Here is a 12335-nt window from a genome sequence, read left to right as displayed (position 1 = left end):
TTTCCAAAGTTGCTGTACCTCCAGTCTTCCTTCCCACAGATACTGGTGAGATAAGGAGAGAAGATTCTGTTTTCCTCTGAGCAGACTTGGACAGCTCACATGGAAAAGGTTTATACCACAACAGTTAAATGCTAACAGAAAAAAAACAAATAGCATATTAGGAGTGGAAATTAAAGACCTTAACCCTAATGAGAATACTTATTTACTTTCCAGCAAGCTCTTTGGAGTGGAAAACTCTCACACCTTTAGGCAGAGAAATCTAAACGAAGCAGAAGATTTTTGGCAAGGATTTTCAAGCGATCCCTGAAGAAGGCAGCTATCCAAGTCCCATCACACAGCATTGTGCGTCCCTCCCTGTTACAGCCATGTTTATGCCCAGCCTATTTGCAGGAACAAGGGAAGCGTGGGGAATGTTGCAGGCAGGCACCTCCAAATTACTGCTGAAGGACCCATCCTGTGCTGATCAAGAACAAGCTCACTTGAGAGAAAACTAAAGAAATACCGCCAGGGGTGACAAAACAGGCACAAAAATAGCTTTTAGAAGAATAGCTTCAGCAAACAGGGCTACCAGACAAGTGTGCAAATAACCATGTCAAGAGTTTTCACAAACTAGCTACATGTGTAGCATCTCAGCCTTGAGCTTTGCACCTGTTCTTTCCCCTGACCAACATCAGCACTGGGTCTATGTTTGCATGACTTCATGCAGGCAACCCTCAGAGTTTCACAGGTGTCTCTAAGGTGGTGCAGGCAGAAGACCTCCACCAAGCCCCTGCCCTTGTCTCTATGGGATAGGCACCCTTCAGGTACAAGCAGCACCGCAGACATGACTCTTGTTCACGAGCTCTTCCACGCCCACCATGGCAGGGCTGGGTATTTTAGGTTTAAAAGGCTAAAATAAGCCACGGATCTTCCTGGGGCTTGTGAAGCCCAGGCAGATAAGCCGGGCGAGGAGCCTCATGAGGCGGAAAACACCAACCCCGGGGGTGGGCCCTGCCGCCCAGGTGATACGCAGATAGACTCCACAACTCGTTAAAGTTGTAAAGTAGGTATGCTTTGTTCAGCGCTGAGGCGCACGAGGGAATCACTCCTCCAAAAGCATGCGTGCCTTTCCTTTGCCACTTAGTTTGTTTATATTACATATAATGATTACATAAATATGAGATTGCTTCACGCCTAATACATATGCAAAACCTATTGCCGTCTAGTATTATAATTAAGTGTTCTGGCATTCGTCCCATTGATGCGCTTGCGCAGTGCCTCCTGGTGGGGGTCGTTAGGATGAAGGCCTGTAGTTCATCCCCGCGAGTAACCTCTTGCTTTCACGCAGACGCAATAGGGTTTCGGCTCCTATCCAAACCTCAGGTTCCGTACAAGCCGGTTTTATGTATCTTAAAGCAGAAACTTGTCAAGATTGTAAATTCTGTTACTCTGGTTATCTTTTGCTCCTTTTCTTTCTATGGATACTACTTAAACAAGAATGTCTTTTAAATGTTCATCACATAAGTTACGAATCTTATGTACTACAATTTTGCCTAGCAGCTGTAACTCCTACAATTCTGCTTCACAGTTCTAGCAACTTTAACTCCTACGGTTCTGCTTCACCAAGCACAATGACTGCTTAAGCAAGCAATGTGATAAACGTTAAGCAGGCACTGTTAACCCTTTAATTCCAGGTATCACAGGGACCCAGAAAAACAGGGTGCGAGGCCCCGCTCGCTGTCCTGGGCTATACGGGTCCGTCTTCCTGACTTCCCGTCTCAGCCAAGCGCCACAAAACGCGGCTTTCCCCGCGCGCAATAAGCTCCGCAAGCGGAAGCCCTGCCGACACAATGGCGATAGGCGCCCTCCTTCGCGGACGACCAGAAGCCGGAAAGAGGGCGGTGAAGCGGCCGCCGTTGGCGCCGCAGCACCGCGGCGCCGGCCCGGCGAAGCCTAATGGTGCCTGGCGGCCAGGGAGGCGGGGCCGGAGGAGGTCGGAGAACGGCGCTGCGGGACGAGGTATGCTGGTGGAGTGTTGTGTCTAGAGGAGCTGAGGGCAAGCGGGCCGTGGGGAGGGCGGTGGGGCTCGCCTCGGCAGCCGCCTGGCTTCGGCAGGGGGTCCGCCGCGGCGGGCGGGGAAGCGAGCGCGGGACTGCGCGGAGCGGAGGCGGCAAGAAGGGTCTGCTGAGCGCGGGCCCGGAGCGGGAGATAGAAGGCCTAAGGCCACCCCTGAGGAGGAGCGTTCGGCTGTCTGCCTAAGCCACGCGGGCCCTGTGGATCAGAGGCCAGGCTCAGCCTGGCCCCTACCACTGCAGACCTTGTTTTAGGGATGCCACGGCCCCCTTAACCCCACTCGTCTTCCTGACCGGGTTACAGCTGAGGGCAGGGTGGGTGCTGGCTGTGAATTACTTGCTTCAATATTAAAGGATTGATGTACAATGACGAGTGTGTGCTTTTTCCTGCTGCCCCTTTAACGCTGTGATCAAAGCCACACCCACTCAGGTAGAAAGAAGGATGCAGGTAATTAGTACACACTTAATCTGGGTGAAGGAGGGTAAAGGTGTATTCATCAGCTGGTGGGAGAGAGGCCATAGTGCTGCTGCAGCTGTCTGGCCATTCATGCGTTTAGAAAGCACAGCCGGGGAAGTAGAGATCAGTGTTAAAACAGGAATTGAAATACTTTATGGGGAACAGAAGTGTAACGTGGGATAGTGCATCAAAATCTAAAGGTGAAACAAAAGGAGTGCAGACAGACAGAGGATGAATCTTGTGTGTGTATAGGTTCCCAAAGATGGCCTGTCTGGAAACTTCAGGTAAATTCTGAAAATTCCTATTTTTACTTGATGTTGCTGAGCCTGTCACATTCCACTTGAAGTACCCAAAGTACAGCCGTGTTGACAAGGCACTGAGCAGTGCACTGACAAGACCTGTATGTATCCGTAGTGTATGCCCAGATCAGCCATGTGGCACAGGCACAACAAAACCTTGGGGTGGTGTCAAGCTTTTTGCTTGCATACATGTGTGTTTGACTGGGAAAAAGCATGCCACGTACATCCCCAAAATGCCAATCTCCCCTGCTGGAAGTACAGTGTACCTTCGTACTGAGGTGAGGAAGGACAGCAGTTAGTGAAAAAATGATACAATAGGCAATAGACACCCTATAACCTTTTCAATGTCTTGACACAGTAGTTAAACATGACTTAGGAGATTGTAGTGTTACTTAGAACACTTAAGTAATGTTTTTGGGGGTTTTGGTGGTTTTTTTACCAGGAGGAAAGATTTTGTCTTCAGTTGCAATGTGTTTTGTTTTCCAGAGTTGGGACCATGGCTATTGACTGGATTGGTTTTGCATATGCTGCATTGCTGGCTGTTGGAGGTGTTGTAGCATACACTCGTAAAGGTAAATGCAGCAGGGTTTGGAAATGAAGTATTGGGGGTTCTCCTCTGCACTTTCTTAAAATAAATAAATAAATACTGCAAGACATGAAAACTTCGCTATGATGAATACAGCTACATCTGAAATCCATCCTGCACTGTTGTAAATGAGCTGAGTCTCATGAGATTTACTTGGGTCAACATAAGCATTTAAATGGTCACTTTTTTCTGTTAATCTGGCTGATGAGTTTGTTTTCAGGGCAGAAAGGGCTGTCATGTTATCTTTGGCCTTCAGCATATCTGGGGTCTTTTCATTTCCTTTAATCAGCCCTGTGTTGAGCCCAGAGGGATAATTTTTGATTAAAGCTTGTTTTCTGTGGAAGCATCCAGGCCCGAATCTGAGATTCCCAGATGCACACTGTAAAGAAAACCCTTTACTTGTGCATTCTGATTTGGTGGTTAATTATCTCATACTCTTAGAGCTGTGCATTTTCACTCGAAGATAATCAGACAGGTTTTAGGTTATCATGTATTATAAACCTCATTTTCCATATTCCAGCTGGTTTTGCAGCCCTTTCAAGCTGTGCTCGAGCCGAGCATCCCGGCAGAGGTCGCAGTGGTACCGAGGACGGGCAGGCCGGCTCTTCCGGCTGGTCCCTGTGATCTCTCCCGCAGTGCAGAGATATCCCGGCAGTGCATCAGTCTTGTTCGCTGTGACCATCATCCATCCCGATTCCTGTGATATAGTCACTGTTTTGCCCGGTTAGCGTGCACATACTTGACCTTAGAGACATGGCTTTATATCTGACTTCCTGATTTGTACCCAGCTGTACCCACTGACTATCCCGTTCACTTGTTCTGTTCACTCTTTAGTAGGTGGTCAGCCCTTGTGGCAAATCTAGATTATTTTTTCTAATGGTAGTAATTTCTGTTTTCTTGCAAACTCTTGATTAAAAATATTCGCTATAACGGGACTGGGAGCTAAATGACATCTGGGGGTCTGGATTCTTTATTTAGAAAGATTTGGGAATCAACTTAATCCAGATAATGCCTACTGTGCTGATTATACACTTTTATCGTGGTACAGAGTCAAATGCCTGTTTGGAAACCTGAGAATATTACTGAAACTCTTTATGAACCAGTTTTGTAATGGCACTGAAAGAAGGTATCAAGTTTCTTTGAAAAGACATATTTTCATCTTCATTGTGATCTATTTGTGTTTTATTTTTTTATTGTGATGTTGGTAATACCATTTCTTTGTCCAGGACTGATATCAGACTAAAAGGCCTATGAATACATGTGTGGTCCAATTTATCCTTTATATATATTGACACATTTCTACCATTTTTGGAGACTACCAAGTGCTGTAAAACATAGTTAAAATCAACAGACAGTGTAGAGAAATTACAAAAAATGCTTCTAAAGGTATGTGTGGTAGAGAAAATGGCCAAATTTAGGTTTGTGCTTCAAAGATTATTTTTCCCAAACTGCAAGTATTACTAGCTCCTGATCATCTTCATGTAATTTAGTCAACTTTGCCCCTAATGCCATGCAAGAGAATGACCCAGTTATGGAGATATTGCCTCTCTATTCACACTGGCTGCGCTAACAGCAGTGTAGCAAAATCAGTTCTATGTTTAAAATATTTGGATAACACTATGTAGAGAGAGAACTACTGTGAAAAGATTGAGATTAAAGACAGTGCATTGAGAAATAACACTTCAATGGTTTCTTGCAGGTAGTAAAATCTCTTTAGCTGCTGGTCTCACCTTTGGTTCTGTGGCTGGTTATGGAGCTTACTGCTTAACACGTGATCCGAGAAATGTGAAGGTATCATTGTGTAAGTGTTTTACTACAGTAAACAAACAAATAAACAAAACTATCCCCCCCCAAAAAAAACCCACCAGTTTCCTGAACTTGATGTATAATTCTCTGTTTTATCAAACTTTGAGTATTACTTTGGCTTTGGTTTAAGTGTTAGCTTTTAAACAGTTTGACAACCTGCAAAATTCGAGAGCTGAACTGTAGAACTATTCGCAGGGTAAGGCAGTCATTCACACAAAGCCAGCAGGTGTGTTTCCGCCTGGCAGCACCTCCCTTTATTAGATGGTTACCTAACATTGCAAATATTGTCAAAGCCAGCAAAGAAACATGGGAAAATACTAGCATAAAGTCATTAGCACTACAGATAGGAATGTAATTTGAGAAGTAGGTGTGGGATCCAGTCTTGGCACAATGTAGCTTATCCTCAGCTCCCAGTGACACAAAGAGTTTGACTTAGTGTTTTTCCTTTGTTGCTAAGAAATACAGGACACAAACCATGCAGTAATTGTCATGTTACCTAGTTTGCCATGAAACCTTCATGGAGGCAAGAAACTACAATCTCTAAGGGGGACATTAGCCTCACACAACTGATTTGCAGTAAGAGCTGTTGGGAGCTTGTCTCACTCATGATTTTAGCAAAGGTGGCTTAGGCTGTAGTTTCATATGCAGAAATGCATTTCAAATACATTTAAACCAGATAATGCACAATCATCATTGTGATTAATAATGCACACTTTTGTACCAGATAAGTACACAATCACTTTTTCTGGACTTAGTTAGTTCTGTTCATGCCGGCTTTGTGTTTTACACCAGCCAGAGTTGTAAAACTTCCAAGTTCAAAAAATCTTGAACAGAATTGTTAGCAAAGTGTGTTCCCACTTAGTTCTTTATTAAAGGTGGCAGTGGCATATCTGATCGTAGAATCACAGAATGATTTTAAGTAGCATAGGTAGCATACAGTGTTGTACTTTTAATTAAATTGCTAATTTGGATACAGAATTTCTGGAAGAGAATACTAATTAAAACTTACTAAATGTTGCCTGTTTCCCAATTCCCTGGTTTGGAAAAGACTAATACAAACATCAGATATACTAAAATATTGACAGTGTTGTGCATTTCGTGTAGCTGTAGGCTTGTGAGGACTTCCTTTCAGCTGGAGAAATGTATATTACTAATTTAATAGAAATTATAGCAATATAGATGAGAAGAGTTCACTATACTTGCCTTACAAAATTCTTATATGTAGAGTAAAAGGAACAAAAACTTCTCAAAGTAGTCTTAGTTTAGAATGATTATAAAGTAATTTTCTAATTGCTTAAAACCTAAACTTATATTTATCCCTGGCTATGAATGGGTAGCCTCTTCGAGATTCACCTGTGCTGAATAAAACAAAGGTGTCTGAACTATGTGTGGTAATTTTTGCCTGAAGCGAGTTAGGAAGTATTCATACAAAGTACTCTGCCAGGGCCAACCATTCAAGGTGGTTATAATCTCTTCCAGGCGGATATACCTCAGTCTGGGAGAGGGTGTCTTCTGGTTTTTATGTGCATAGATATCACAAATGAATAAAGAACTCAATAGGAAGACTTCAGAGGAAGGGAGAGATTTTTGACCTGCTCAAAAACATCTGCAAGTGCACACCTTAAAAACCTTTGGTGGCTACTGTATCTGCCAATAAGGATAATAAGGGCTTTCTGTAAAAAAGGGATATTGCTTTTGTAGAAAATCAGAATGTGTTCTTATGCTAAACCTCCCAAAGTGCCAAAAGCAACTAGAGTACAAATGGAAGGAAATTAAGTGCGTTGAAGAAGTAACTGTTCTGAACTTAGCAGTAGAGTAAATTGCAATGCAAAATTAAACGAGTACCCAAACCTGTAAAAGCTTAGGGAGAAAGTAAAATCCCCCTCCAAACCCATAATTAGCTATAGTATTTATCACTTATGCAAGTAATGTTTTAGTATGAGACCTTGATAGTAGGATTCTTGTAACTTGTCCTATATACAAAGAGCATGTAGCATACAGATAGCCAGGCAAATTTTCTCATTTTTTTTATGTATTTCAGGCATTTTCCCATTCCTTCTGAAATTAACTCTGTGCTTTCTTGAATACTTTAATGCAATTTTATGTGTTTGAAGTAGGTGTAGAAATTCAGACTTCAGTATGCCACAGTTTGTGCTATTCAGAGTGCAAGTTGATACATCTAATTTCTAATCTGAATCTGATTTACTGAATTGAATTTGGCTTGGTTTATTGAATTTCTTTGACTGATTTAAGGTGAAATAGTGAATATTATCACTTCTGAAAATCAGGTCTAAAAGTTGAATGACTTGAAAACTCACTGGCACATGTGAAAAGCCAGATATTAGTAACCAGGAAAAAAGAACATTATAGAGTGAACAGGCTTTGTAGCCTGTAATTAATTGCAAATGTAATCAGGGCTCCGGCAAGATGCATACTGTGGAATAGTCCACTCTTCAGACATTCCTGAGAGGATCAAGGGTATAGGACCAGAAAATAAAAGCAATGGATAATGGAGCATAATAGATATTTTGCAGGGTGTTTTTAATGACTATGCACTCATAGCTGGTAGAGTTTTGTCAGATGCTTCTGTCAGAGCTTGTTTTATAATGCTGGAGAGAGTTTAAAACTAATTCTTGATGCCTGTGAGCACAGGACTGTCCACTGAGTTTGCGGAGAATTACCCAGGTGGTTTTAACTATTCCATAAAAAAAAAAGGGAAGAGATTTATGTAACTGACATTTGTTTGACTGCAGGAGCCCAGTTGCCCATGAGAAGTTCTGCCTCTCTGCTCACCTCTAGAAAGCATTTCAGGTGACACTTCTTTGACAAAGCTAGCTGTCTTTGCAGAGTTCTGTGTGTTCTCATCGATCTCCTCCTTTATGTAGCACTCTGCAGGCGTAGTTTCGTATGAAATCCCCATGCTTGATCAGTTCATTGCTACCTCCATTTTTAGGTAAAACTGCTCCAGGGTGAAGATTCAGTTCCTTTCATGACATTTGTTCTCTGCTGCTGGCACTGCATTTGTTGCCCTCTTGGGCTGCCAATCTCTTGTCACAGACAAGGATGGCTCCCTCATAGGAAATCAGTGAACTTGTGGTCATGATGAAGGAGATGCTGATAGCCATATTCTGTACCTAAAACAAGTGGAAATCCTTCCAATCTAGTTTTTAAGGCTCAGCAAATGAAGAGCTAGCATTCTAAAACCAAAACAGATAAAGTTGGATGCTCTAGCTCTTTGAATAGTTAGAAATCAGCTGCAATGATTTAGGGTGGTGGGATTTATAAGGCACTATTCTTGTAATTTAGCATACATGTTACTGTTGTGGTGAAGATTCTTCCCATTTATTTGTATCCCCATGAATATAGGGAAGTAGAATTTGTTGTCTGACAAACTTACTTAGTATCTATGAAATAGGATTTAGCATTCTGCTGCATGTGGAAGCCTTATTTGTAGCTGAAGGAAATCACAGCAGTGTATTTTGGAAAAGCAAGAATGTTTTTATAGACCCTATCTCTGATCTGATGTTTTATTAAATTACAGTTCATAGTAAACCAGCAATGACCTTTGATAACTCTCCATGTTCCTGAATGGTCCACTGGGAGAACTGAGAACATAAATATATTGAATTGTCTTTTACAGTTTCATCTTTTCTTTTGACCATTATAATGGGAATGAGGTTCAAGAGGTCCAAGAAATTAATGCCAGCCGGTCTAGTAGCATGCCTGAGGTAAACATATATTAAGGATCTTGATGTAAAAATTTCACTGATTTTCAAGTAGTTGCCATGTAACATATGATTCAAACCAGTGTCAGTGGAAGGTATTATCATCCAGCAACTGTATGATTTAAGCGAAATTAGTTTGGAGGTCACAATCCTGTTTCCAGTGAACAGCTTTTTCATCTCACTAGGCGGCTACATCTAACATGGACTGACTTTCTCAGCACAGAAAGGAGAGATCTGCAGTTAAATATTAATGCACATTAATAAGGCTCTTGGGAGAACCTGAGGTAAGCCTCAGTGTTTTCAAACACATATGCATAATATTAGTCATCAGATTTCATCCAACACAGTAATCTTAGAAAAGACAAGCACTTTTGACTTTTTTCCCAGTCAGTCTGTAACTCAAAATGTTTTTCAACTGTAAGTCAGAATCTTCACCTTCGGAAGGTGTAATAACTGTTGCTGTGTTGTTACTACATTTAATATAGCCCCATTAACAGTTTTACTTACGTACAGGGAAGAAAAAATCAGATGCAAATTGTCAAGATACAAAACTTAAGAATCAGGACTTAAACTGGAAGATTTCCATTTTGGATTGGTAGGTGGACTGTGTTTCCACAGACGCTGAGGCTGTAGATTTAGATCTTTTAAAAGATTGCTTAGTAGAGGCTCTAATGTCAGGTATTTATGAATGTGCTGTTATTCAGTGCTGACTTTAATACACAACTATATGTATGGGGTTTATTATTCTGAGATTTTTAGGGGTTTTGATTTTTTTTGTTTTTCTTGCAGCCTTCTGATGATTTTGAGGCTTGTTTTGATGCTGCTCTAGGGGAATTTGGCAGTGTCAGAGCTGAAGTATGACTGCCACACCCACCGAACAAACAGGCAAGCTCTTCATACTTGAAAGACAAGTTTGAACACAAGTCTTACATTGCATTTATCTTTTCTGTAAAAGGTCTGTACCTGTTATTTGATTATTGACATTTGCTGATATTTTGCAAGCTTTTTTTAAACTAAAATGGGTGGCTTGTTGATAATGTATTTTGATCTACTTCTGTTTAAGCACTCTGTTAACTCAAGGAATCTTTCTCTGTAAGTTTAATCTCTTTTAGGGGTGCTGAGCACCCCAAGAAATTGGTTAGTCTTGCACTATATCTCTGAGAGAAGGATATATATAAATACATGTTTTGCTAAAAAGGTATATTGTATTGAACCATAATTTCCTAGCTTCTGAGATTAAGTAATCAATTCTAATCGCACTGTCAATTACTAATCAGTACAGGCTCGGGCCTGTGCTGTGTTGCACTAGAAAACCCACCTTCTGTTCAAACACAGTTTCTTACCCCACTGTTTCTAAATGTAAAAACTATTATCAGTATTCAAATAAAATGCAAAATGCTTGAAGCGTCTTCGGTTTTTATGCAGACTAATGAACCATTTTGTCAACAAAAGAGTCTGGTGATTGTCAGGGTCCGACTGGAGAAAAAACCCAGTGATCTGCATTATACTGAGTATGGTTTAACACGTAGCAGGCTGTAAATTTCCACTTGCATGAACCGCGGCTGAGGAAGGATCACTATCATGCACAAATAGGATCTGAACTCACTCTCAGTACTCTTCTAACACATTTGCTGTTTCTGGTCTTACACAGATTATCTTGCTGAAGCCTTCCCCATACACAACGGAGACTATTTAGGCATAAACTCTTCAGGGATTGAAGTTGCTTTGGCTTGCATAGAAAAGAATTAAATATTCACTGGGTCTCAAAGCTTAGCTAAGGCTGACTTCTGGTGCACAGGAATGTGTGGCCAGTTCATTAGGAGACTGAACATGGGTGAGTGCACTGTTGAAAACAGAGGTATTTTGCTTCTTTTCATTTCTTTCATACAGAGCTTGCTTATAAAGACTATCATATATCAGATCTTAATGCTGCACAAATCCACCAGCAGAATACCAACTTACTGTTCTAGGCAGGAGCTCAGATGATGACAAGGAAGCAGTTAAGCTCATAGAATCATAGAATAGTTAGGGTTGGAAAGGACCTTAAGATCATCTAGTTCCAACCCCCCTGCCATGGGCAGGGACACCTCACACTAAACCATGTCACCCAAGGCCTCATCCAACCTGGCCTTGAACACCGCCAAGGATGGAGCATTCACAACCTCCTTGGGCAACCCATTCCAGTGCCTCACCACCCTCTCAGAAAAGGATTTCTTCCTTATATCCAATCTAAACTTCCCCTGTTTAAGTTTGAACTCGTTACCCCTTGTCCTGTCACTACAGTCCCTAGTGAAGAGTCCCTCCCCAGCATCCTTATAGCCCCCCTTCAGATACTGGAAGGCTGCTATGAGGTCTCCATGCAGCCTTCTCTTCTCCAGGCTGAACAGCCCCAACTTTCTCAGCCTATCTTCATACAGGAGGTGCTCCAGTCCCCTGATCATCCTCGTGGCCCTCCTCTGCACTTGTTCCAACAGTTCCATGTCCTTTTGATGTTGAGGACACCAGAACTGCACACAACACTCCAAGGGAGGTCTCACGAGAGCAGAGTAGAGGGGCAGGATCACCTCCTTTGACCTGCTGGTCACGCTCCTTTTGATGCAGCCCAGGATATGGTTGGCTTTCTGGGCTGCGAGCACACACTGCCGGCTCATGTTCATTTTTTCATCGACCAGCACTCCCAAGTCCTTCTCCGCAGGGCTGCTCTGAATCTCTTCTCTGCCCAACCTGTAGCTGTGCATGGGATTGCTCCAACCCAGGTGTAGGACCTTGCACTTGGCATGGTTAAACTTCATAAGGTTGGCATCAGCCCACCTCACAAGCGTGTCGAGGTCCCTCTGGATGGCATCCCTTCCCTCCGGCGTATCAACCGAACCACACAGCTTGGTGTCATTGGCAAACTTGCTGAGGGCACACTCAATACCACTGTCAACTAAATCCAAGCCCAACTGTAATCCAGAAGCTTTTGCTGAAATCCCTGTGTAGCTCAAAACAGTAGCCTTTCCAGCAAGTCCCTAAGGGACTGAGGACACACAAAATGCAAAGCTGATGTCCCCTGCTGGTCTCTTGATGGTTCAGCAATCACAGTGCTTTTCTGGAACTTGAGTACTATGGTGGGTATGCCAAACTACTGCTTCCAGGTACCTAGAATGTGATCTTAACATAAAATTTAGCTGATCTGAGCAGTGCCTATGTGACTGAGGCATTTCCAGTTTGTACCTCTGAGACGCAGTGTCTCTTATTCCCAAGCTGGAAAAGGAGTTAACTTTGCTGGCAGTTAAAATTCTATATGTACAGTGAATGAATGTTTTCACTGCCTCATCAGTTCAAGTCCTATGAAGAAAAAGAACTAACCTCAAGAATGAAGAATAGTTTGTGATACTGTTTGTAAACAAAACAGTGATGATTCTCATG

General features: G+C 42.3%; 1 protein-coding gene across 3 annotated transcripts; it reads left to right on the top strand.

Annotated features, from left to right (window-relative positions):
- Nucleotides 1-1854: 1854 nt before the first annotated feature.
- Nucleotides 1855-10319, top strand: TMEM14A (transmembrane protein 14A). 3 transcript variants are annotated; one of them, XM_080615260.1, is made up of 5 exons: nt 1855-1998; nt 3294-3379; nt 5093-5194; nt 8840-8927; nt 9714-10319. In XM_080615260.1, exons 2-5 carry the CDS (start codon nt 3304-3306, stop codon nt 9751-9753), a joined length of 306 nt encoding a protein of 101 aa, XP_080471386.1. In that variant the 5' UTR covers nt 1855-1998; nt 3294-3303; the 3' UTR covers nt 9754-10319. The 3 variants fall into 3 exon arrangements, with proteins under 3 accessions (XP_080471386.1, XP_080471387.1, XP_080471388.1); XM_080615261.1 differs by lacking the exon at nt 1855-1998 and adding an exon at nt 2047-2366; XM_080615262.1 differs by lacking the exon at nt 1855-1998 and adding an exon at nt 2664-2792.
- The last annotated feature ends 2016 nt before the right edge of the window (nt 10320-12335 follow it).

Source organism: Psittacula echo (genome assembly GCF_963264785.1).
Source record: "Psittacula echo genome assembly, chromosome: 4".
NCBI lineage: Eukaryota > Metazoa > Chordata > Aves > Psittaciformes > Psittacidae > Psittacula > Psittacula echo.
The sequence above is the reverse complement of the archived record's forward strand: the minus strand, read 5'-3'. Positions and strand labels throughout refer to the sequence as shown.